Source organism: Serinus canaria, chromosome 6 (genome assembly GCF_022539315.1).
Source record: "Serinus canaria isolate serCan28SL12 chromosome 6, serCan2020, whole genome shotgun sequence".
Lineage (NCBI taxonomy): Eukaryota > Metazoa > Chordata > Aves > Passeriformes > Fringillidae > Serinus > Serinus canaria.
Window position 1 is genome coordinate 27,390,520 of NC_066320.1, and position 27,351 is coordinate 27,417,870.

Consider the following 27,351-nt stretch of genomic DNA (forward strand, 5'->3'; position numbering starts at 1 on the left):
GATGCTGTGCTTTCAAAAGGTTTTTTTTAGCTTGAATACATCTGGAGAGGCCCCCACTTTGTCCCAGGATTGCCATACAGAGCGAGCTGTACCTGTGCCCAACTACTGCCAGATTCCAACTTGGCATTTTATTCTTCTTTCCCTCTGTCAGTGATGAAGTATTTCTCCACACCTGAACAGACCTTCTGTCAGTATCTTGCTGCTACACAAACCACAACTGTAAAGCAACTAGCCTATTCACCAAGCAAAAACCAAGATCTGGCAGCAGCCCTCACTTACCCAGATGCTCAGGAGGGTCATACAGCTGCTCACACAAGTAGTAGTCATCTGGATTCAAGTAGGGCAGTTGCTTCAGCAAGCTCTGCTTGGGAATGAGATACAAGACCTCTGCAATATCCCCATCCTCAATGATGGACATCCTTCTGACTGAATTTCGAAATTTCACTTTTTCCAGCACCAGTTCTTCACCTGAGCCACACAGCTTCCCAAAGCTGTTTAAGATGGGGAAAGATGGCATTTCTGTTCAGAAGAAACTGAGGAAAGCAACCTCCAGTGCATGCAGTCAGTCTCACGGCACACTGCCCTTTCCAATCCTTCTCTTTTTCTCTTATCCAGCAAAGGAGATTAAGGAAGATATATTTTTAGTGATTATCTTCCAGAGATTAGAACAGTATGCTTGATCAGGTGGTTGCCATCTAAAACTATTGTAATCAGTTGAAACTCATCCCTGCAAATGCAAAAATCAGAAACAAACCCAAAAAGAGTATCTGAAAATCAGATTAATATTCAGGACAATAGAAGAACGTAACTGAGTTATATAAGAGGATTAGTTTAAAATCAAAAAACCTTGCTGTGTCAAAAATCTTATTATAGAATCATCATCATCATCATCATCATCATCATCATCATAAGCTACAAATGCACATCTGTGCATTTAATCTAGCATGGCCCTCTTCCATGCCAGGTCTGTCTGTGGAGAAAAGGCTGTAGCAAAGGTGGAGCACGTTGGTCCTCCTTGTTTTGGAATGTAAAAGGACTGGCTGCCACTACTTCACAGGCAGATTTTTTTGGAGAAATCCTTTCTGCAGCTTTCACTGCCTATTGCAAACAAAAGCACTTTAGCTTTTCCCTAACCATGAAGGATTGGTTTGCCTCTGCTCTTCCTCTGCACCTTCCTGTGGAGCTGACAGCAGAGGCTTTGCAGACACTGTGCCAACCCCTCCTGCTTCACCTACAAGAAGTATTTACATTAATCCAATTCCAGTGACTTGCTAATCTAATCATCTAATGAATATTTCTCTCTGGGTAAAGGCAGAGTTAATCATCAACAGGGCACTGGAAAGTCACAGGAAATTCCAAAGGGAGAGAGATTAAAAAAAACCTAAACTAACAATATTCATCATTTGTAAGAGAAAGTTACAGGTAGACCCCAGACCTGGACATGCTCAGAGGCAACTTCAGAACTTCAGACTGTCTGCTCAGTGAAAGGCACAGAGACAAGTGCACTACCAGTGTCTGGGCCAGGGTTTCAACTCCCCTTAACACAGAGAAGTTAGCTGCAGCCACAAAATGACCTGGTCTAATCATTGCACTGCTTCCAGTGAGCCTTTTTCTAAATTAGAAGGCGACAAAAACTCTACTAGTAGGCTTTCTGAGCACAGTGAGAAACTGTCACTTAATTCTCCCTCAAATTCAGGGCTCAAGTACTAACTCCAGATGGGGATAGGCTTTGAAGAGGAGACTGCTTTATTTACCGTTTCAAAGAGAAAATACCATCTCATAAATCCAGACTTTGATCATCTATTATTACATATCTCTTATGAGGTCAATTACTTTCTATTTTCCAACTAATACGACTTTTTTATTATCTTGAAAACAAGTGTGCAATTACAGTTCCCCTTAAAACAGCCATGCTGCTGGATTTTCTAATCAATGGAGAACACAGTGTAGGACAAGCCAGAATAAATCTGTACTAATTTTATTGGGGTGATGCTGATGTGTATTTGAGGAAGAGCTGGCTCAATAGATACAGCAACTCCAGTTCTGCCTTAGAGTATCTTGTATCAGATCAGAGATCTCAGCAGATGCCATGTTTTAAGCATTCCTCAGAGGAAATGAAGCTTTGCAGCAATTTTTCATTCTCTCCCAGATTTCTCAACCTGCACTCCACAGCCCTCAGTGGAAGAGGCAGCTCTGAACATCCAAAGGCTTTGACCAGTGAGGGTGGATCTCCATCAGAGCTTAAAGCAGAGGGACAGCTCACAGGAGGGGCTGGATGAGCCAACCCAAGGATCCCTCAGTCTGGGAGTGCCATTTGTTGCTGGGTAATGGGTGAAGGATGCTGACATCTGACGACAGCCGTGCCAACCATCTGCCAACCATGTGCCAACCATCCAGCCCCAGTGACACGTCAAGGTGGACTCTGCCCTTTGAGGAGAGGCAAACACACACACTGCCCAGACACTGACTCTGCTGCACAAGTCAATCCTCAGAGAGCAGAAACTGTTCCAGCTGTGGCAACACTTGCTGAAGCTTTGCTGCCTCATACCCAGAAGAGAAGTCTGTCCTTGTGCTGCAGTTTGAACACTGGTTTGAAGCTGGCTCCCCATTTTCTGCTGTGCCTGTGCTGATTCCAGCCTCCAGCTCTGTGCACCAAGAGTTTCATTACAGCAGCTCTGGCAGTAAGAACTAAACCAGTAAGACCTGTATATCCACTACAGAAGCACTCAGCCTGTGACCACTGTAGGAGTCTGATGATCTTTCCAACAGTGCAGCACAATCCAGTGTCCTTCCACCAGCAAAACTGGTGGGGGACAATGGATCAGGATTTAGTGATCCTAACATGTCACTGCAGACACATCCTGCTTAATTAAAAATAAGATCCTCCTTCCCCTGAGACAGACTTTTCTAATGCTGCTCCTTTCCAGCCCTGGCTATTGCTGTCACTGTCTGAGAACTGCACCTTCAAAGAGCCCATGCCAGCTGCTCACAAAGCAATATGATTTTTGGATAATTCTTTTTTTTTTTAATTACAGTGTTTGTCTCCAAAAGCCTCGATCCTGTCAATGTGTAATATAAATGGACAAGCAGTAGAAATAAGCAAAACAAGGCCAGGAAGCATCACAGTGGCTTCTGAGTCAGATGAAGGACTCTTTGTAGCACATCTTTGTGTCCAAGGCAAAGGACAAGGCTTGAGACAGCCTCATACAACAGCTACTAAACACTTTTTGATTCAGTCTGAATCAAAAAGACAATGGCAATCTCCTACCACTTAAATCAAGCATTCAATTAAATGGAATAAGGCTGATTTCTGATGCTCTTGCTGAAGAGAAAAGAAAAAGGCAGGAATCACAGGGGCACAACCCTGCTTTATGTTGTGTGAAAGAAGTCTGGGGAATCCAGGGCGCTCAGCTCAGAACTGGTGTTGAGGAAGTGTTCTCAGGATCTGCCAAGCAGCAAAACCTGTTTCAAACACTGCCATTTCCAAGCTGTGTCTAATCCAAGTAGTCAGTGCTGGGATCTGGAGCCTGCACAGAGCACAGTGTGAGGTATGGGCACTCTCCAGACTGACAGCTTTCACAGGGGGCTGGCTGGATAGGAGACAGGAATTATGCAGAACAGCTACTTTAAATATTTCATCTCATTTCCAACTTTATAAATATTTTATTTATAAATATTTCCAGCTGTCTCAAGACCATTTCTTATTCAATCCCCTCTGAATTCACCACACCAATTGGCTGCCTGGATGATAAAAATACGTGCATGTTTCATATGCAACCCGGAATAGAAGCATTGCTACTAATACTCCAAGAACAGAAGTAACAAAGAAATTTTACTGAAATCCACAAATAATTTAAGAACCAGAATAGCAAGGAGTGAATAATAGTAAAAACCAGACACCACAGGCTAAATGCATAGAAGAGGAAATATCCCTCAATGTTTCAGAGGATTAAACTTGCCCTTCAGTGTGTAGTGCACTAATGCTGTCTTAATTTCTTCTGCCATCAGAGTTAAACTTCTTGCAAATGCATTTCAGTGTGATTTTAGTCTTGCATTGAAAGCAAAAAACAGCCCAATCAGAAACCCAAGAAATTGAAGTCAGGCACACCAGTTCAGCAAAGCCTAGCTGCAAAAAAATAATCAAAACAAAAATGCAGGAAACAAGGAAAAACAAAATGAAATTTTCCTTTTCCTCCACCATACCACTTCAGAAGGTAGCACATGTATTGCACAGGTAGATAAGCCCAAATAGTGTTTCATGCATCTGTGCAAGGCAACAGGATTATCAGGATTACCTTCTCCATATAAGAATTCTCAAAGATATTGAGAGTAAGGAGAGAAAAAAAGGGCCTTCATCTAAATGAGAAATGAGCAAGCATTCTATCTACTTTTGCCATGAAATATAGTTATCCAAGCAATAAAATAACTAAACCAACAAGTGAGAGCAAAGAAAAGAAAAAAAAAATCCAACATTCAAATACACACACACAAAAAAGAAGCAAAACTTTACTTGTGGTAAAATTACTCCACACATTCAGCTTTTTTGACACTCACTATTTACTTACTCAGGACTGCAGGCTGATGTACAAACACTCAGCTATTTACTGTAAACTTTATCCACATAATGAAGACCAGAAAACCCACATGCACATTTTAATTTCTTTACCTAAGTGTCCAAAACAGGCAGTCATCTTCTGGGCACACTGACAGAAGCTCTTCACCCCATAGGGCTCCTCACCCAGGACCTGCTCACTCATGGCTTCAGCAAGAGCTGCCTCTCCCTGCAAAGTCAACCAACTACTGCTTGTTTAAGGCTGATAAGAGATCTTCCTCTTCCAATTTATCTCCATTAATAATTCAGGTACTACATAAAATTTGCTGAGCTTTAAAAACCGGTAGTGCAAAGCTATTTTGTGGCTTTTGAAGTAATCATGTTTTAGTCCTTAAAAAGTATCTCAGCTATTTTATTCCAATAGTTTACAGAAATTATTTTCAAATGGAAACAAAATCCATTCCCTTGCTGCACAAGAGGAAATTTTGAGGGGATTATATGTGTTATTTTGTACTGATGAGTGTTTTCACCAAGGACATGGACAGTGGGATGAAGTGCACCCAATGAGGGTGGTGAAACACAGGCTGCCCAGAGGTGGTGGATGTCCCATCCCTGGAAACATTCCAGGCCAGGTTGGATCAGGCTCTGAGGAACCTGGTCTAGTGCAAGATGTCCCTGCTCACTGCAGAAGGGTTTTACTAGAGGGCCATCAATGGTTCCCCCAGCCCAAACCTAACCCATGGAATGCTCTGACTCCAGCATGTCCACTGCTATGAGAACAACACCAGCTCATCACACCCTGCCATGCTCCTCTTCTCAATGCTGTCCATCCTCTGGGAACTCAGAAGCCCAGCAGAGCCCAGGTACAAACACCACTGTGTTTTCTGGAAACTTCCAGCACACTACATTTTAGAAGAACGAAGGCACCACAGCCAGGAGCAAAAGGAACAGGGAATTTCCTCAGCTCACTCACTGGAGCATGAGTCCCATCTAATCTTCTTGTTATCCTGGCTGAGAAGGAAACACACAAGAGCTGACTCAGCAGTCCTGCTGCCAGACAGCTGCAGAGGCCACACGTACCTGGGTGTTCTGCTCCTCTGAGGAAATCCACCACCAATCACACCAATGTCACTGTCATCTGCCCAGCTAAACACTGCAGAATGCCTTGGGCTGAACTCTCTGCACTCAGGTGGTGATGAGCAGTGAAGAACAAGTGCTCCTCAATGCTCCAGGTACACTACACTTGTTTTCTGTCCTGCTTCCTCCACTGACACCATATCCACTCATGAAAAAAATGTTTAGCAGAGCTCATACATACTGCTGATGGCCACATAAAGCATTGGTACTACTAAGCAGACACTTCAAAGAGAGATCTAGATGCAAATTTTATTCACAACAGACTGAAAAGCCTAGTTACTAATATTTAATATTACTTCCTAGTTACTAATATTTAATATTACTTCAACAGTTTACTGTCTAGAAAAGCATAAGATATAGCTAAAAAACCAGCTATGGGCTTTTGGTATCTTTTATTGTGAGAAAGGCTATGAAGAACCTGCAGAGGTGGGAATTATACAATCCACAGATCTCTACCAAGTTGGTTTAAACACACACAAGGTTCTCTAAGGTAAGCTGGAGGAACAGAAAGACCACAAAGCCACAAGGCAAAAAAAAAAAAGTGACTAACTGAAAGGGCTAAAAAGGGCTAGTTCAGGTTAAAGTGGTATCAAGGTAAAAGGATCTGGGTTATAACTCAGCTGAGCAACACAATTGAGCATGAGAGTCCCATACAGGCTTCTTATCAAGCTGCCACATGACATTTTTTTCCACTGCTTTTATGACTGACCTTTAAGTAATCATTAGCCAAACTCCATCAAATGCCTCTTTCTGCAGCACACTCATGCAAATTCAAGAACTGCCACAAAGTCTGTCCAGCCCATGAAGTCTGTCAGTGTCTGAGTGAAAGGACAGCATCAAGTTCAAGTCTGAATAGGGTGTAGCTGCATTTGTATCACTGTACAAACTTCTACTCTTTGAAAAACCACCTGGGGAATCTCTGCAGGTGGCACACTGAAAATCAAACCTGTTTTATACATCAACAGCAAGATCTGCATGCACAAGCCCTCCTGTTAAACTAACTTGGAAATCAGAAAGCAAATGTTATTTTATGTACTGGTTCCTTGGTATTCATTCCAAAACATACATGAAACATCCCTGTGCCCTTTATTCTCCTGTTACAATTTGTAACCTACAAAAAACGCAAGAGAAAACACAACTGCATTTCTATCTCAGACTTAACTAAGACCACACTGTGACAATTTCCTTTCCCAACTGATGACATTTGCAAAATCTTTCAGCTGAATTAAAGCATTGTGCTCTGCTTCCTGTTATCAACTATGTATGATAACTTCCATGGCACATGAGCCTTTGGTAACAAAAGCCCAGCTTTGCAGAGCATTGTCAAGCTGGACAGGCAGCATAACAAGCTCTTGGGAATGCTTTTCCCTTTGCTCTCTGCTCAGAAACTGAATCTGACTCACTTCCCCAGTCCCCAACAACCACCAAGTTTATCCTTCAGTGAAGCAGCGAGCAGAAAGATTAAACAAACAAAAATATCCAAACAATATGCTTGAGATTACATCTAATTACATCTTTATCTTGGACACAGGAGAGCAACACCAGCCATCCACCTTCACGTGAAATTATTAGCTGGGCTGAAATGGTACAAAGAAAAACAGTACATAGAAAAATCAATCAGCAAATTAATTACTTAAATGACATTAGGGGAAAAAAGGCTAATAATGTCAGCTAGTCTACCACCTCTGGAAGCCTTAACACAGGATTTGGGAAATATGCTGTCTCTGCACTCCCACAGACTTGCTGTTCATCCCTGAGCCATTCCCTTAATCTCTTTCATTGTATTTCCCCCTATCACTTTCCCCTCACAAGGGATTTGTAACAATAGGTACACTGAAGACTGAAGTTTTCAGATCCTGTGATAATGGAAACTATAGAAGTATCAGAGATAATAACACTAGGGAGTGACTGGTCAGCATTAAAAAAGAGGTCATGTAAAGCACAGCTGAGTGCTTCTCCTTGATCATCATTACCTCCCAACTTCATTTGTATTCCTCAATGATTTTCCAATAAACTCTATTCCTTATTTAACACTAAAAGTGCTGAATTTCCACAGAAAACCAAGTTCTCGAGAAAGGCAAAGAGTTAACTCTGTACATCTTCTCCCATCTGAAAATTCATTTTTAGCTATTCCTCCCCAAACAAGCAGAATCACTGTTCCTGTGGTCACACTGAGTGCAAGAGTTAGGTTATGACAAAAGGCCTGATTCAACCAAAGGAGATTTACCTTATTTTATCAATTCCAATCTTTATTTCAGAATAGTCGCGGAAAAAAAATCTCTGTTCACATCTATTTTCAGACATAAAATAACAGTGTGTGCATTAATGGATCTATCTATTGCATTATTAGAAGATGAGATGGCTCAGCATTTTATTTCCTGGCAGCACAAGGCTAATCTATTGATCTACAATATCAAGAACAGTGCACTATGGATTCTTACAGCAAAGCCAATCCTTTTTCCTTACACATACAAAAAAAAGCCAAGTGTAATTGCTGACAACTGATGCCATTTCACAGGCAAGGTACAGTGAAAGCAATCTGAAATATAAATACAAAAACTGCTGCACCCCCAGGACTCTGCATGATCAACTCAACAACACAATCCCAGTGCCAAGTTTATAAATAATCCCAGACTTCTGTGGGGCTGAGCTCTATGCTTGAAGTCAAAGAGGTGCCTAAGCCACTCTAGGGAACAATTAGCCAAAAGGATCCTGGCAGAAGCTGGCAGTTCTTCAGGTCTTCAGTAGGGAGCTTTTTTCCTACTCCTCAGTAACGTTTAGGTGTCTTTTATTTAAACAGAGCAAAGACTTTCAAGATTAATGTAATTCCTTTAATCATACTCTTTTCTTTACTTTTCCTTTCTTGAACTTTGACATTTTTCTTCTAGCTGAGAGAAGAAACTCCTTGTAACATCCTCTCCACAATGCAGACTTCATAGTAACTGAGACAGAAATATGCTGGGAAGCAAAGATCAAAGATGAAACCTCAGAGATCTTTCATTCCTCAGTTCATTCCTGTACCTTTGTAGAGAGTGACCTGTTACAAGCATGACATCAAAGAGAGCACCACTCCTCTTGTTATGTATTGAAATAAACTGGGTATCATTCTAGTCTCTGCTGACGTGTCACTCAATTACAGAAACATAATGGTAACTTAACTAAAATGCTCAATTTAAGTAAAGAATTACACCAGAAGAAAGTATTCTCTAGATCACTGCAGGGCTTCCTGAACATGTTAATTTAACTTTACCCATTGTCTCCTATCACTGGTCTTATGCTGTAGATGTAGCACCAACACACATGATCAGAAGAATTAAATATTTCTCTTGCTGCATCCAATTCCCAAATTCTCCACCATCAAAGCCATTCTCAGAGCATGGCATAACTCTAAAAGGAGAACTCCTGCAGTCACACTGTCCTCTTGTAGCATCAGTGAAGCTCTAAAAGAGAGTCCTTCTCTGTACTATAAAGACTAATTTAATCCCCTACCAGAAGCCAGTAGGAACTGTTTGTCAATGTCCATCACAACTAAGAATAGGAGGTTACCTTTCTATATAGTGGAAAGTATGGCACTGCTGCAGGATGCCAGAAATGACATCAGATCAGCTCATCCACTGCCAACACTCCTCATAAAAGCAGCTTTAAATATGCTGTGTTGGCTAACCTTTGTTTTCTAATTAAATAAATCCTACTGCACTGTTGAACCCTTCCTCTTGTGGTCAGCACAATCTTCTGGTGAGATCAGCTGCACACACACACAAGTGATCAAGAGCCCTGTTAAAAATGAAGAAACTGTCAGTTCAGCAAAATTATCACTCTGTGAGCAGCCCACTTCTCTCACAGGGATCACATTCTGTACAGGCAAAACTGAGGCAAGGACACATCTGAAAATACATTGGTGGGACAGAAAAAAAACACTTGGAATAATTGTTTCCATTTATTAATGGCAGGAAATGACACATAGCATTTGCCAACTAGTATTTGATAAAGAGAGGTTTTAATCCCCTTGGGCATTTCATAGCTACACAAACACTTGTATTTTACTGATAGTTTAGTGGAGTCTCCTCAAGCAAGAGCTGTAATCTGGCAGCACCAGGAAAAGCAGCAGTCAGAGAAACACAGCAAACTTCCAGAGCTGGCACTGCACTGAAAAGGAGAAACATGCTCTTGATCTGATGACAGGTACAGCTGGGTTTGTTCTTTACCAGTGCCACTCCACACAGGGCAAGCCATGCCCTGGAATATTTCCCTGACATGTACAGGGTTGTGAAGCTGTGCCTATCCAATCCTTTGAGAGTTATTCAAAGATAGCACTAAATCAAGAGCCTTGAGCTTGCAGTGGTAGTGGAGGGCACTCACAATCTAGCAAGCTACAGTTCTGCAGGAGGAAATAGGAAATAAGGTCTTACAATAGTGGGAGAAATCATTCCAGTGATATCATAAATTACTGGAATGGTGAATGAGCCAAATGGAGCACCCACAGAGAATTGAAGACCACTATTTTGACTGCCTGACTGATATTTACCACAGTGTATTTGCAGCAATGATTTACTGCAGTATTTCTTCAGCAAGAATTTCTTGATCTTATCCTTCCACTGCAGGACCAAACACCATAAATTAAGGTGGGGTTTTTTTTAAGGTCTTATGTGTCATGGGCTACTAAGTAAAATCATTTTTCCAGCAGCTGAACCTCAAACACAAGTGCAGGATTTCAATTAATTTTAAATTAATTGTAACTAGAGCATAATATAAAGTCAAGATGGCCTGGTCATCTTTGAGGGAGGATTTCTGCTCATTCTTAGCCAACACTAGGGAGTCTCTTTACTTCCTGGTATTAAAAATACATTAAATATTGCATCTAGACAGTTACTTCATGCCTGAATGTAACTGAATGAGATGCCTGATTCTTCAGTTTCTGTAGAATGTAAACAACTATTAATAGTACATACTAGGAGGGTGGTTGGTTTGGGTTTTTTTAAGTGTAAACACTCCCTCAGCCTAGAGCAAAACTTAAGTTTCCTTTTATTTGTGTTGACGTTACCACTGTGGTATTTGGTTAATACACAGATTTACCACTGACACAAATCAATGACCAAAAGAAAAAATCCTTTTTCTGTGCAGTTCAGCTTCAAAATCCCTTCTGGTATTAACACTCTCTAGGCATCTTCAATTTTTTTATTCAGAGTTTTGTCTTGGTTTGATTGAGAAATAGTTCTGCAATTAAGAAGAGCTAAGCAATAACAAAAATATTTAAAGAAAGTAGGTAAACCAGCCAACCTGTCAGGTTGTGTGAACAAAAACTGGTTGATGAACTTCTTTAAGCAGCACTAAGCAAAATTTTCAGATGAATCAGTTAAAACAGGTGCTGATCACTACAGCATTTATCAGTAGAAAGCCTTATGTTATAAACATATGTTGTGCATATTTTCAGACTGAAACAAGTTGGCAGCTCCCAGTTATTTCCTCTTTAACCATGAATAAATTAGAAGATAATGCACCATTTTGTAGTGGTGTTCTGATGGTTATTGAGCTTCCCCCCAATATTTATGCTTTCTTTGAAATCCAGATCCTCACAGTACTGTTCCTGGAGTCACTTAATTGATTCTGAGCAAGCACAGAAAGTTCAGTTTTCCTTCTGCTTACTGGGCTATCATCAGAATGAGGTCAAGTCTTCCACCTCGACATGGACAGCTGACAAAGAGAATCAAGGGATCATTTCTCTAGAATGAGAAAAGCCAGCTTGTGAAACTGATTAAAAATAGAAGTCAAACTAAACAACTGTTTTCATTACCAACTTCAATGAAATGACAAGCAGTTATCTCTCTATATATTAGATTTCAAGACAGCTTCAGTCCCCTACTGACACTAGGGAAGAGAAAGTGCAAACACCTACAGAGCAGCAGGGAGAAGGATCAATTGTCTCCTCTGTGCTTTCTCAGTGTGGCAATCATGAATTTATCTACTAGGACCCAGCAGAGAGAAGAGATTTCCATCCCCACCCAGCAGATCACCAGCACCAACCAAAGCAGGCAGAGGTTCAAGCAAGGTCTTCCCAGTTCTCAGTGTATCTGGTCAGGGAGACAAAACCAGAGATTCAGCCTAACCTCAGCACAATGAACCCCCACAGGACCAGGGGATCACATATTCATTTGGTTAAATTCACATCATGGTGTGCTGTTTCCCACATCACAGCAATATCATAGAGTCAGAGAAACACAGAATCATTTAGGGTGGGAAGGACCTCCAGGATCATGGGCTCCAGATGTTAACCCAGCACTAACCATGGCCCCAAGTGCCACATCTAGAATACACAGAAACTGCTGGTTTTAACCAAATGCTATTGCATTTTACACTGTGGAGATTAATTTGTATTAAAAATAAATTAAAAAATTAAAACAAATTAGGAAAGAAATAAGGATGGAAAAAGGAATTCTGCACACCTAATTCAGCCCACATTGAGAGAATGAACAGAAATAAAACTGCTATATCTAAATCAACACTAGGTTAGGTGCTTGGACTAAAAAGACTAACTAGTAATGGATGAAAAAATAATTTCTTGTTGTTACAGTTGGTAGAAAATTTGAATTGTATTTTTCTGTTGTTTTGTTGGGGTTTTTTAAGGTAAAGGGACACTTTTCATAGAGAGGCATACCCAGTTCTTCAATATGTCTACCTGTACATTTTTTTAATCTCCAGACCCACAGAGGTAGATGATATCTATTTTTAAGAGGCAAATACTGGATTAGACAATGCAAAGAAGAAAACAGGACTTTACTTCTTCAGCCTCTAAACCCTGAAATCAAATGGTTTATTTACCTGTCCAAGCATAGCAGAGAAAGCAACTACCCACACCTGAGTTCCTAAGAAAGCAAAATATACCTTTTTATACTTATGCCTCTTCCCCCTCCTTTATCTGAGACTGTGGTATGAAAAAAGAGGAATATTTACTAAGCAAACTAAGATTTGCATGCCTCTTGGATGCAGAGAGCATTCACTCAGCAGCACTCACCACCAAAACTGTGCTGAATGTGCTTTAGGTGTGTAGGAGAGAAGTGCCTGGAGTGTCACCTCGTTGCAGGGTGCTACAGGTGGGCACCCAGTGCTGCACAGTCATCCCTGAACCAGGCAAAGGCAGCACACACCTGCAAGAGGCACTGAAGAGCCACCCCTCCTGCCTGCTGTGCAGGGACAGCAGCACTGACAGGTGGCTGCAGGACAGACAAGAACTGGTAGGTGTGCTCAGCCAGTAACTCACAGACTGCACAGGGCTTCCTGAGGTTAAACACCAAAGAAATCTGCCCCCAAGAGCACCTAACACCGACACGTTATCAGCTTTTCTTTCAAAGCATCAATTAGCAATACTCTGAACTCTTATCCCACCTGCCACTACAGAGCTCTAAAACCCCTTTTGCAGAACTCACCCCACAGCACCAGCATGCTGTCATCATCTTTAGCTAGAAAGTGGTAAACTTCAAAAGACAGCAGGGAATTATCTCTTACAAAAATACACAGAGCTGGATAAAAAGCCTGTTTAATTCCACTGAGTTGTGCTCTGCTCCCTCTGCTCAGATTTCCATTCCAGAGGAGCAGCACATGGGTACATGCACACACTGTTCAGCCAAGTAACAAAGTCCACTGTTCATAAAGCACACCAGGCTGGGGAGGTGCTTAACTCTTAAATCAGTAAAGAAAAACAAACCAAAATAAAGAAACTGCTTTTCTTATCAGAAAGATCCCAATTTCACTCCAACATTAGTTCCTCAGCCTGATTTCCCTCTGTAAATCCAAGAACCAATGTCCTGTGGTGGCTTAACCTGTCATTTATCATTAGAGATTGACACAGAGCAACAGTCCAGGACAAACCTTTGCCGTTTGCAGAGCTCTGATGTATTTCCAGTTCCATTTGTGCTCTCAGGCAGTGGTTCCTGCACCCCAAAAGCTACAGCCTCACAGAGACAGATGGCAAGCTGGAGGAACAAGTGAGAGCCTCCAGAGGTGGCTCACTCTATGGCTCCACTCCTACTATTTCCTGGGTTGAGCAGTATGAAAGGGAGTGGCCCAAGCAGAATAGGTGTGTCTGTGTTCCCAAACAGTTTAAAGGAAGAGTGAGTGTTTTCCTCTAGATATTATTCCATTACTAATCGAGACCTTGGTATGCTGTCTTTCAAACAAGGACATGACTTATTGCTCTGACCATCTCAAACCAGCTGATATTATTGATAACTTTCTTTTTATACAAAAGGATCCTAACCAGCAGCCTTAAAGGTTGACTGCAGCCAGAGGTGATTTTGTCCTGGGACTGTTCTCTGTCTGTTTTCCTCTGTCTGTTTTCCTCTGCACCTCATCTCCACTCCACTGCTGCTGTTTTATGGCTATACTGCACCTAGACAAAGGAGGAAGAGCCTGTGAAAGAAACACTGCTACCTATTTTCACACACACTTAGAACAGGGAAAACTGAAGTCCCAGGCATCTTCCCTGCTCCCACAACACCCCTCCCAGCAGAGGCAATCAGGCTGACTGTAAGTGCAGACTTCCAGGCATTTCCTTCTACGCAGTTGCACATACCCAGAGACAAACTGTTCCTTGAGCAGCTGAATTAATGAATCTTTTTGTTCTGATTGATTTGCATCCAACATCCTCAGCACCATCGGGTTTGCCCTACCTCCTTGGAACATCCTCTTGGCAATACCATCCCCAGAATTACTTCCAGTTCCTTTCCATTTGTCTGCTTTCCCAGTTCCTTTCCATGTCCATTAAATCATCCACAGAACCCTTAAGCTGTCTCCTTTAACTCTTTCAGATTCTTTCTGAATTTCTGCTCTCACCTCCTGAGCTGCACTTTCTCCTCTCTCACTCTTTCTCCACTGTACCCATACTAATGGTTAGAACCTTGAAAATCAGTTCCCCTGGAAGGAGGAGAGAGGGAAGACTGAAAGAGAAGTTGTTTAACCCTAATCATAGGAAATCTGACTGAAAAGCAGCCAAGCACAAGGTGCAGAAACTGACAACTTGCAACCTAAAGCCCTCTCTAGAACACACTTACTCTCCTCTGTATATTATTATGGACTGAGAGATGCTGCTGAGAAAAGAATCCCATTTTATCACTGAGATTTCACTTCAGGTGACAAAAAAATTACCACTTCTCCTCTAAACATGAAAGAAAAGATGCCCGAAACACATAAAAACTTTTGGCTTCTTGGTTGGGAACTGCTAAATATGACCAAATTTTGGCCAGGTACTTTTATTCCCTCCTTCAGACACTAAATCCTGAATTTACTGGACTCCTGACTTCATTTTTCCCACAATGAATTGTCATCTCAGCCACTGGTTAAAAATGCAGTCATTCAGATGCAGACAAATGTAAACACAGGCACAGAACCCAGTCTCTCTACCTTTATTCTCAGCCTGACATTGTTCTCCTGTGGTTTTATAAATTTTATTTGCTGCCAAATTAAGTGGAGAGTAGGACAGGGTGTTTACTCCATTTAGACTTTAACATGCCTGACTGAAAATGAATAACTCATCAGAAACATTGCTTTCTTTCCATCCCCATTCTTCTTTTTAATAATCAAAGCACTCCACACTTTAATTACCATTACTAATCCTCTGACATGTTAAGCAGATACAATTATTCTTGTTCTACAGACAAAAAATGTAAGTACTATATTCCCAAGAAGTGCTGACCACTATAATTTATTTATTTTATTTACTCTGCTCCTAGATACAACTGCATGTTGTGTTTCTATCCCAGATAAAATGGTGAAAAGGAGCTCCATTGGCTCAGAAATAAGGAGAGAAGTTCCTCAAGTTCACCAGTGTGGTTTCTTCTGTTAACCACATTTATGTATTTTTTGTTTAGGTGAAGAGGTGAAGAAGGAAGATGAGAATGATTCAATTCACATCTCCATTTTGTACAAGTCATCACATTCTCAGTAGCTGGCTGTCATTAGTACCTACAACATTAGACATCATATTCAAGACAGGTATAAATACAAGTCATCTATTTGGCTGTTTATGTACAAAACATCACCTCTGTAATACAGATTATTGCATTTTCACTTTCATTTATGTTCAGTTAACCAATCATAACCTTGCAGCTTTGTACACCACCATCACTTCTTGTTGTACAAGTTCTGAGTCCCCCCTCAGGACCTTCAGTTTCCCAAAGCTGAAGGTCCAGTCTCCAGGAATTTCAGAGTGTTTGAAATCTGCCAGTGTGCTGCCACAAACACTGCATGTTGTTCTCATGAAAAGAAAAAAAAGCCACATAAATCTTGCCAAGTGACAAGACTTGGAAATACTGCAGTGTGTTATGCTCAGCAGAGATGTTTTTGTTGGCTATTAAAGCTCAGCTGAGACTTTCTGCCTGTTAGTTCTCCAGCAATTTCATTGGATTTAGCTTATTCCATCCTACACAGCTCTCAGGCTTATTGTAATTCCTACAAAGTGACTGAAGTAATCAATCCCCGTGCTGCAAGGGATACACAGAACTACCCTGTTGCCAGAAAAACAAAAAGACAACAGTGTTCTCTACAACTCCATCATACAAACCAACCATCTGACAGACATTTCTTGAAATTAAAGGTTCATTCGTACAATTTTCCTTTTTTTAATCACCCTTTTTTCTCCCTGCAGTCTTCACATAACCCAAACAGAAGCTCCCACATTCATAAACTACCTGCTAGCAGGGTAGTAGCCTGCTGGTAGGTAGTTTATGACTAACCTACTAATCAAGAATTTTATCAGCCACCTCAGAAAACCACAAATCCATGAATCAGCACACTCTCATGGCACCCAGTGGGAATTAGGCAAGGCATCCCAGTTTTTCCTTCAAGTTTCAAAAGAATTTCTTCCTAGATGACCTTGGACCACCTTAGCTCAGCCTGCTCCCTGGAAGATTTTAATCCCTGTAGAGATAGTTTTTCCATACCACAGATGAGGAAAACACTGGGAAAAGTGAGAGATCTTTCCAGGACAACAAATCTCTATGCCCAGCTTAGAAACTGAATCAAGGTCTCATGAATCCCAACCCAAAGGTCTAGCCATCACACCTCATGTTTGAAGAAAATTATTTATTAAAAAAAAAAAACAAACCCAGAAAGAAAAAAACCAAAAAACTTCAGACTTTAAAGGATACCAATATGCTCTTACCAAAGGAAATGAACTTACCCTGTTCCCTCATGGCTGATCTTTATATTTTATCTCACTTCAAGTCCCATATAATGGAAAATGCCCCTGCACAGTCCCTGTGGGTGCCACAGCCTTTTCCCAGAGCTGGTTCATAAGGGACAGTGCCACCACCAACACACCACAGGAGCAAAATTACAAGCAGACTCTTCCTCACTATTTCAGCAAACGATTTTCCTCACAACACAGGCTGACACTCCTGATTGCTGGCAATTCTTTTCATTTACAGTTTCCAGGGGTGATTCCTCCAGATTTTTTGCCCCGTTCTTTGAAATTATTACATCAGTTTCACTGTCTCTGCCTTGCAGCAGAAACCAATTTACAATAACTTCCCCAGAGCTGGCACACAGCAATTATTTTCAAGTGTAACTGCTTAGAACAAGTATTATGCCATGTCTCCTGTGCTCCAGAAAAACGAAACTTTACAGACATATAAAGTGCAGCCAAGCAAACACTCCTTTCTTGTGCATTTCTAATTGCATCCTAATTATAGCATTTTACATGCATTTATGTACCTTTCATCCTAGGGTATCCCAGAGCATTTTGTAAACTGTCACAGGGTTTTAAAAGGAAGCCCATATTAACCCAGAGCTACTCATACCAGACATCTCCAGAATCCAGTGCAGCAGCCTGTAGATAAATTCATTATGAGAGAGATTTGGGCCAAGGGCAGAACACTGAATCTCTGTAGTAAGGGAAAGACCCTCCCTCCCCCTTCAGCCATCATTTGAAATTCTTGCATATCCATTTCATTTGATGGTCTCAGTGTTTTAAAAACATTAATTAACTCGTACAGTATTTTAATTAGTTAAGGCATAAACAAAGATCTAAAACCTGCAACAGGAAGTGCTTAAGGGAAAAAGCTTTAGAACCAGGGCAAATACTCAGAGATCCTTCTAGATTCTCTCTCACATTGCAGCAAAATGCTGATTTAGCTTTAGACTGCCTCCAGATCAGAGTTTAATAGCTACTAATGCACCTATTTGCCCCTTTTATTCCTAATTCCTTTTGGAATACATCCTTGCTTTTTATTAATCTACACTCTGAAGTAGTGAGCTCCATCCTGTATTCCAGTGCTGTCTGAAGAAATGCTTCCAAGAGAGTTTTTGTTTTGATTTGATTAGGTTGAGGCCAAAATACTTATATCCTTGGGAAAAAGAAGGAAAAAAATTCTCTACACTGTTCTTCTGCACAAAGATTCTACAATATTTTATCATGTCCCCCAACACTGCTCAGTTTTACAGGTAAACAAACATAGGAGCTAATTTTTTCCAGCAAAATAATCCGAAACAAGGCTTCACATCTTCATGAATACGAGCTGTTTATTTTTAGATGCCTAATTTTAGGCAGCTCGTTTTAAAAATTCCACCCATCCAGACGCCAAGTTATTTTCCGAGGTCACACATTGAGGCAGCGACAGCCCTGATGAAAAAGCCCAGGCACCCTTGTCCTCACAGTCATTATCAGAAGGCAAAGAGAAGGGGTAAACTGCACACTCCCCAACATATCCATGCAGGAAGGAAGGAGACTGAGTCAATTCTACTGGGATTTCAATCTGTGCTCGTTAGAAATACAGATATTCCAGTTGGGATGCGCCGAGCTTTAAACAGTTTCCAGATTAAAATGGCAGCCTCCCATTACACTTCAAGATTTACTTAATTTGCCATTCCCTAAGCTAAGCTGAGTCTTTGTAAAGCCACAAAAACATGTTAGCTCCCTCTGCTTTTCCAGGATCCAAGGTAGCTTGGAAACTTGCTGCTACTGATTGCTTTCCCCTGACTTGGCTTTAATTCAGGCGCCAGGCAACGGATCACAAATGGATAACATGAAGATAAAATATTTGGCAGGCAATTGACTGTCACACGCTTGCTGTTGCCAAGAAACAAAACAGGATGTATTAGAATTATCTCATTAATTAACTTTTCTGTAATTCTATTTTTTATTGGCATCTTTTTGGTTAAGCAAATGTTTTTTCTTTCAGAAGGAAAGCGTGCTAAGCCTAAATAGGTAATTTTAATACATCAGAGGCTGGCATTTGACAGATCTTTACAATAAATAACTGTGGGCCAGATCCTCTGCTAGTTATAGTTGATTTTTCTTCCTGATACTTCCTTTTCGTTTTGAAAGAGATTAGGTTAGTGGAGAGATCAATTTACATCACCTGACAATCTGACTCCTAATTTTCTTCCATCTCTTTTCCTTCAGCTTCAGGGAGTTACTAAATTATTTACTACAGAACTGAAATCATAATTTGTTGTTTCATTAATTGCTTTTAAGAAGTCAAGTGCAGATTTTTTTTCAGTGCTCCTAATTTTGATACAAGTTAGCTGCAACTGTGATCCATTTGCCAAACAATTCTCCTGGAAAAGAAAAATATCCAGATTCTGTCAGTGGCAGAATAATGTTTACATCCTTAATTTTTTTCCAAGGAGGACTCCACCTTTCAAGAAGTCAGCTAAGACCTAAATAAAAGGCCTGGCTGAGGGATTAATTCACAATGAGTAATAGCTGTAATGATTGTCAGACAACAAAAAAATTGGTCTTTATTACATTAATGTAATTGGTCTTCATTACATTAATAAAGCCTAGGTCTGTAAGCACTGCCCATGAAAAAAGCTTACTGATGCTCCCACGGGTATTTTGAAGAAGTGAATGTTTGCTACAGCCAGTTAAACCAGACCAGAAATGCTGAAGACTATCCTCTATGAGCAAAACAGCATTGTTTTGAAAAAGAAGCTGGCTTAAACAGTGCCTCCACTGTTTTCTTTAATGTCAGTAAAAACTTTTCTTATGCCCTGAATATTGTTCAGAGTGAGGCAGGGTTCTGTTTATGCCTGCAAAGAGATTAAGAGAAACAGGGAAGTAAACCAAATTTTCTCTGCAAATCCTGCATGAAAATGCAGACATTTCTAGCCCACAGCATAAACAGCGACAGGCAAAAGTCAATATTGCAAATGTTCTTCTTCAGCCTTAACAAAAGCAGCGTTAAGTGTGTCAGGACTTTTAGTACAACACATCACGCAGGGCTGTCAGCTCAGGAGCTCCTCAGGCTGTGACAGGACACACCAGGAGTGAGCAATGCTCAGGGTGAGGGGTTCCTGAGCCTCTCCCATCCTCAGCAGTCAGCATCCCACACGCCACGGTGGGAGTCTGTGAAAGGGAAGTTTGTGTAATTTAACAGTGTCTCTGTGACATTACATCCTTTGCAAGAATGAAAGGAGAATGCTAATGTCATCCCTGAAGTGAAGAGTTCACTGTTCTTTTGTGTAAGAAATTGAGGTGTGGGACTGAGAGGAAAAGGATCAGACCCAGAGGGAAGGAATGGATGCAGCCTCCACACCTGGCAGCTCACAGCTGGCTGTCAGCAGGCACAGGCTGCAGCACCCCAGAGACCCCTGCAGAGCTGATGGAGCTCCAGCCTGACTTGATCAGGCTCTGTGAGGAGTTCTGAAGCGAGGTGGGAACTGCACTCCTCTCCCAATAACTGACAAGAGGAAATGGCCTCAAGCTGTGCCTGGGAAGGTTTCAAATGGATGTCAGGAAAATGCTCCCCACTGACAGGGCTGTCCAGCACAAGGGAAGGGTGGAGTCACCAACCCTGGAGGTGTTTAACAGCTCTGTAGAGGTGGCACTCAGGGACGTGGTTTAGTGGTGGCTGTGCCACTGCTGGGTTACCAGTTGGGCATGATGATCTTAAATGTCCTTTCCACTCTATGAGTCAATGTAACAATGGCAAGTTCCATGGTGTAGGGATTAACTTTCCTTTAGCTCCTATACCAAATTCATTTATGGGATGTTGATAAACTTCTCTTGTCACAACTTCATCCATTATTTAAAAATGCCCTTTTTCCTCCCTTCAAAAATATCATACACTTTTTGAGGCATGTCCTGACAGGTACATTTCTCTTTGACTGAACTGAAGCATCACATCCCTGTTTAGAGACCTACCCAGCACCATCCTGTCATCAAACAAGGCATCAGCATTCTTCTCTGGCATTCACACCCCAGTAAACTCCACCTGTACAGCCAAAATCCTTCCTTTTAGTCCCCAAGCACACAAAGGTCTCTTTCTAGGTAAAACTGAATTTCAACCAATTTCTAGAATCCACAAGACAGTTTTTGTTTGGTTTAAGTGCAGATGCACCTGATGGGAATATTAAAAATGAGAACAAATGAACAGTGTGGTCCAACAAAAAAAGAAGTTGTCCCCTCAATAACTTGGAATTGCTCAGATAAATCACAAATATATCTAAAGACCAAGGCTCAAAAATCTGCTAGAAGGGAAATATCTCAAGCAGTTACAGCTTTTTATAGTCCTACATTTGCTTTAAGTATTAGGCACTGTTGATAGATAAGCACATTGGAAGAATTCAAATGATGTTTTATAACTCTTTTTTCTTCTTTGCTGCGAGGCAATTTTTATCTCAGTCTGTTGGCTTATATTAAAAATTCTTTCATTAAATTTTTATCACCTCTGGTATTTCTACATATGAAATGTGACTCTAGACTAAGGAATTTGTTTCTTATCACTGGGATTAAAGCAAGGTGATAAAGAAACCTAAACAAAAGGAGTTTTTTACAACCATAAATTTAACATGTCTCATTAATAGACTCAATATATCATATCAGGATGTTAACCAGTAGTGAATTTGAGTAAATAATGTTGGGAGGTGGTGTTGTTTGTTTGGTTTGGTTGTTTTTCTTATTTTGCTAGGGTAAGCTGAGAAAACTGAAAGTGTTAATGTAACAGATCTCAGGAGCAACTGCTCTCAGTTATTAAACAAACAAGCAGTAAAGGAAATTACACAAGCAAAAATATGGAGGATTATAATTGATAGCAGGATTAAAATTGATATAGGCTGTTAAGCCAGAAGAAAGAAAGATTTGTTCTTCTTTTAATCCACATTCACATGCTTGTACACCTGCATGTTTTCTTTAGAAGTAGGACAATGGCAGCTGCTTCTAGCTAAAACACACAAGGGACACCTGACAGAATCAGTGGTTCTATTTATTTATTTATCACCTGTGTTTCAAAGGACAGAAAATGAGAACCATTTCCAGGGTTACCTGCCATATCTAAGTGGCAGTTCCACACTGCTGTTCCTCAGATTCCTCACTGCTGTTCCTGTTGCTCAGTGCCCCATGCATTGTAAACCACCCTCAGAGCACAGAGAGCTCCACTGAGTGCAACTCCTTCTTCCATCCTGCCCTAATTTTCTGCTACAGCAAGCAGAAATCTGCCAAGGATTTAGACACAGGACAAGAGACCAAAAATATTGAAATTCACATGGACCATCACTCATTTGTGAGGTCATTCACCACCAGGAGGACAAAGTTTAAAAGGAAGAGCCCTGAGAAGCAAGAGCAATGCTTGGGGGATGGAGGAGGAGATCATTGCTCACGTGAATGCTGGAACTCCTCTGATGTCAGATCCTACCTCATGGCCAGGGCTTGCTTTTACAAGCACTGTCACTTCAGATATGAGTAAGGATGATAAGATTTCAGCCTAAAAAAGGTACAGCCTGTGCCTGCTGAGTGCAGATCACAGCGTGCAGGTCGAATTGCTGAAGGGCAGGAGCCCCTAGATGCAGCAGCCTACTGCCATCAGATTCCCAGAGCCTTAAAAGAGAATCACAGAGCAAATCCAGCTGGAAAGGAGGGACCTCTGGAAGTCTCCAGCTCAAGCTTCTGCCCAAAGCAGAGGTAGGTCCAAAACCTGATCAAGTTGCTCAGGGCCTTTTTCCATCAATGTCTGAAAATATCCAGAGACTGGACAACTTTTCTGGGTAATCTTATCAAGGGTTTGGACACATGCATGGTGAAAAAAGATTTCCTTCTATTTAGTTGGAGTTTCTCTTGGTGCACTTTGTGACTGCTGTTTTCCACCTTCCACTGTGCACCAAGGAGAGTGTGGGATGGGGTTTACTCAGAAAACATGGAGCTACTCAGGCAGCTGAAACCATCAATTGTGCCTGCCCTTAGCATTCTCTTCCCCAGGCCCACACAAAGCCAGTGCCTCCAGCTTTTCCATGTAGATCCCAAGCTCCAGATCCCTAATCAGCATTCTGCTGCAGTTGCTCATTTGTCAGCTTTTTTTTTTTTTTTTTTCACAGGAGGGTGAATGTAAAACTGGAAAAAAATTGGAAACGATTCCAGAGGAAGCCCTCAGCACTGAACATAGAGGAGCAATCACTTCCCCTATCTGCCAGCTATGTTCTGCCAAATCTTGTAAATCTTACTCTGCTCTGCAGCAAGCTTTCAGTGTCACCAGGACACACTGCTGAGTCACGTTCCTGCCCCTCAGGACCTGTCAGTCCTTTTCTGCAGAGATGCCACCTGGCCAGCTGCTCCCAGAATGGCAACCCCATCCCATGTGCAAGACTGCCACTGCCTTTGCCATCACACAGTCCTTGCTGGCCCTTTCTTCCACAATGCTTAAGCCCCTCTGAAAGGCAGCCCTGTTCTCCCCTGTGGTGCCCTGGCTGTTTCTCCCACCCTGATGTCCCATGTGAACGTGCTGAGGGGACATTCTGCCCCACCACTGAGGTCACTGATGAAGATGTTGGACAGAGCAGCTCCAGCATCAAGCCCTGATCAAGCTGTTAGCTGGACACTGACACTTCAAGCCTGAAGGTCTAGCCAGTTTCCCACAAACCTTTCAGTCCACCCATTTGGCCCATAATCCCCACTTTGACCACAATTCTGCCATGTGGAATCGATTTCTTTGTGCAGTGGCTGGGAGAACAGTGAGTGCACTTCTCAAAGCTGCAGCCCCGCTGCACACCAAAGTCCAGACAGAAATGGAAACAATCAGTGCTTGTGTCACCAGTGACAACTCCTCCCTTTCCCCTGTACTACAATAACTTACTCCTTCTGTCCATCTTTTCCCTATTATATTCACAGAAGGGATACCAGCAATGCCTTTTAACACCTCCTTCTCCTGTTATTAATTAATCTGCTCTCCTGCAAAGAACAGAAGCAGCTAAGATGGGGTCTGTTTCTTCTATTTAAAGGATGGGCTGTTACAGCCAGCCATCCAGCCCAGATGAATCAGAAGGCAATTCCAGCCTTCAGCCTCTGAGAACACTTGGAACAATTTTAGGAAGAAAAATTAATACAAGCAAATGAAATTACGATGGCATTTAACTGAGCATTTAGTCAGCAGGTTATGCACACTGGTGACACCCACACACCAATTCTACTCATTTTTATCATGAGCTCCAGTAAAAAAAACCCCACCCAACAAACAGCTGGCCTTTTAGCAGGCTGGTTTTGTGCACTAAAGGGATCAGAAGCTGCACCCAAGGTCAGCTGTGCTGCCAATGCAGGCAGAAAAAACCAAATTCCACCTGGTGTACCTGTCTGCCATCAGCAAAGGGAAAGGCTGAACAACACATTCCTTAGAGACACCTGCAATGGAAACATAAATCCTTTGTTCCACTCTGAGCAACTGAGCTTTTTATGTAGACACCTTCACATGGATCACATATTCTCAGAAGCTCAGCTTCCAGATAACTTTATTACAGTGTCACTGATTTTTCCAGCTCAGAATTATTTTCAGCTTCAGATTAAATGCTATTTTTAAACTAGAACCCTGGATAGAAAATTGTCCTGGTGGTGTCTGGACTAAATTTATGGTTATTATTATTTTTTTCATCAATCTAAAATACTAAAATAATAAGGAACTATGGAGTTATCAACCAATGAAAAGGAAAAAAAAAACCTGAAGAAACCAAAACCCTTAAATACTATATAGTCCATTTAAGAGAGGTGATTTTGTATCAAAGATATGAGATTTTTTTTCCCCCATCTCTAGGCCACCCATAACTTATTCCAAGAGGGACCAGAATATGTTATAGAACTGTCTTTTAAAATCTCCCTCTAATCTGGCCATACCAAATCCCCCTTGCCCACCCCCCCTTTTCTAGTCATCTGCCTCAGCAAACAGACATAATCTTCACTGTGATGATAAATTAACTAGAAAAGCAGAAATTCCTGGAATCCTATCATGAAATTCCCATTTTCCAAAAAGTCACATTTAGAAAATTTGAGAGTACCTTCCAAACTAAACAAATGAGCTGTATCATCACAGAAGTCATTCTTATTGTTCTTCAATTATAGCCATGTAAGAAAAGCAAAAATCTAATCCTAGAAATAATCAGCAGTACCTCCAGCCCAACATGCATTTTACACTGTCAGAAATTAAAAACACTGCTCTACTGTGCAAATGATGTTACTTTTGGGTTAAGATACATCAAAATCAGGAGAAAAAATAGCCTAAGTGTATCTGTCCCATTGAAGTTGCTTAAAAAATAAAAGACTTCCAGCATATAATGCAATTAAAGCAGATGATAAATCCTGACTCTCTACAAGGCACTGCTTCCTACTCAATTCTGCCAGAGCAGAGCACATGATCCTTCCAACACAAACACACACACCCAAATGTGAAGGCATCTTCTCATAAATTTAAATACACATTATGAATAAAACTACCGAAAGGCAAGCTGACAGGAGACAAGTTGGGAATACCTTGGAAATATTTTAAGTAGCTCCAGTGCCTTGGAGAGGTAATTAACTGTCCTGTCCTAGAACTAAATAATACAGAAGCTGAAATGCATATTTCAGAGCTGCCTGCAGTGAAACTCCTATTTGCAGCTCAGAATAAGGAAGTTCTATTTAAAGAAAAATCTACTTGAGGGGAGGATGGCTCCCAATCTTTCCTTAATTGAATTCTCACTTAAACTTCTTGTGTAAGGGCCATTACCCAGTGGAGCAGGTCTCTGCAGACAACCACACACAGACTGACAAACAAACTTGCACTGCTGCCTGTCCAAGTGACCCCCAGGTTCTGTCCCTGGCTGCCCCACGGGGTTAGAACACAGCACCGTGTTCCCTGAGGGTGGCATCTCTTCCAGAGCTGGGGACAATGCCTTTCCAACACAGAGGGAAGGTCTGTGTGCCCTCAGAGCAGTCTGAGAGCCACCTCCAGCAGCCCAGCCATGCTCCAGGAGAGCTCTGAGCAGGGGCAGGGCTGGCACAGGGACACTGCTGAGAGCCAGCCAGCACAGCCTGCACAGCAGCCACACAGAGCTCTGCAAGGCTCAGCCTTAGCCTGGGCTGCCCAAGGCTCCACAAGCAAGGCAGGAGATATCAGAGCCCTTGATGGCTTGGTGGTGGCTCTGGCAGCCCTGGAGCTGTGACCCTGGTGTGCCACCTCCTTGTGGCAGATCTCAGATCCATGGCACTGCTGCTGTGGAAATGACTCAACAGCAAGGGACTAAACTCTTGGGGAGTCAGTGCACTTAGCAACAGACAGGACAGAAAATAAAAAAAAAAAAATCACCTCTGCCTTTTCCTCAGAACGAGCTTGTAAAAGCAGAGGCCTTTTCCAGGCAGCTTCAAGTTCAAAAGAGATCTCCTGTGATGTCAAATTAGTGCCCATGACCAGCACAAACCTTTAAATACCCTCTGACAGGGCTCTGAATTTGAAGAGATGTTCAACCATCCTTCTTCAACCAGCAGAGAAAGGAGCCTGTAAGAATATTCTCAATTTTTCCACGTGGCAGAGTGGCACAGGCACAACATAAGATATTCAAGCTGTAATTCAGAGAGCAAACATACCAAATAGCTCAGAGCAGTTCCCATGCACCCATCCTTCCCTCCTTTTTTACAGCCTTCCTGAATTTAGAAGAGAGACAGCTTTTTTAAAACAATCTTGGCTGAGTCACTAATAAGAACAACAGCAACAACAAAAAATTACAGGCTGGGACTAACTGGCAAGATCTGGCAGTAGAGGAGGCCCTGGAGGCACAGAGCCAGACAGCTGGAGCTCACTGGCCAGGTGGTGCATTTGTTCCTTGGGGAACCTGGCATTAGTCTCACCCAGCAGCTGAACCACAGAATAATTCTGGCTTAAGTGTTGGAAAAAGCGTTTAAAGGCTCGCTCTCTCAGCTGTGGGTGAAGGTGGCAAACATCAGAGCCAGGGTAAAGCAAATGTAAATTACTGCACTGGCAGTAGGAGGTAGGCAGAATGTACCAGGTTTAGAATGAGTGCTCAGTCCCTGATGCAGGCTTGAGGCAATGGTCTCCCAGAGAGGAGAATCTTGGACACTGGGGACATGGCCCACTGGGATACTGCAGTGAATCCCTCTCCACAATAATTACCTGCTGTGGCACTGAGGATGTAGATAGGCAGAATTATTTTTGAATGCTGGCAGTCTTTGCACACAGACTATAATGGGTTTTCTGCCTGCAGACATTTCGGAAAACTAATTCAAATTAACATCTGAAATGGATTACAGAAACTACTTCAAAGCCTTTTGTGGACACTCTCATTCATAAGTAACAGTGACCTTTATCAATTTCACTTAGCTCATTACAAGGATAAATTAAGATCAATCAGAGCCCCTTTAACTCTGAATTCACTTCTTTATTTAATTTGGATCAATTGTTCATATGTCTCTCCATCAAACC

The 27,351-nt window shown here is 41.7% G+C and overlaps 1 protein-coding gene across 4 annotated transcripts in view; it reads right to left on the bottom strand.

Annotated features, from left to right (window-relative positions):
* The window catches only part of ABLIM1 (actin binding LIM protein 1), a 191,958-nt gene that overhangs the window by 131,343 nt on the left and 33,264 nt on the right, over window positions 1-27,351 (bottom strand). For 2 of the 4 annotated variants that reach the window (XM_030241349.2, XM_050976309.1), the window contains exon 1: window positions 4,667-4,775. The exons of 1 other annotated variant lie outside the window; for it this stretch is intronic. In XM_030241349.2, coding sequence (XP_030097209.2) covers window positions 4,667-4,757 — 91 coding nt within the window. In that variant the 5' untranslated portion in view covers window positions 4,758-4,775. Of the gene's footprint in view, window positions 1-4,666; window positions 4,776-13,552; window positions 13,714-27,351 lie in introns of those variants that run through there. One more of the 4 variants, XM_050976310.1, reaches the window with a different exon arrangement.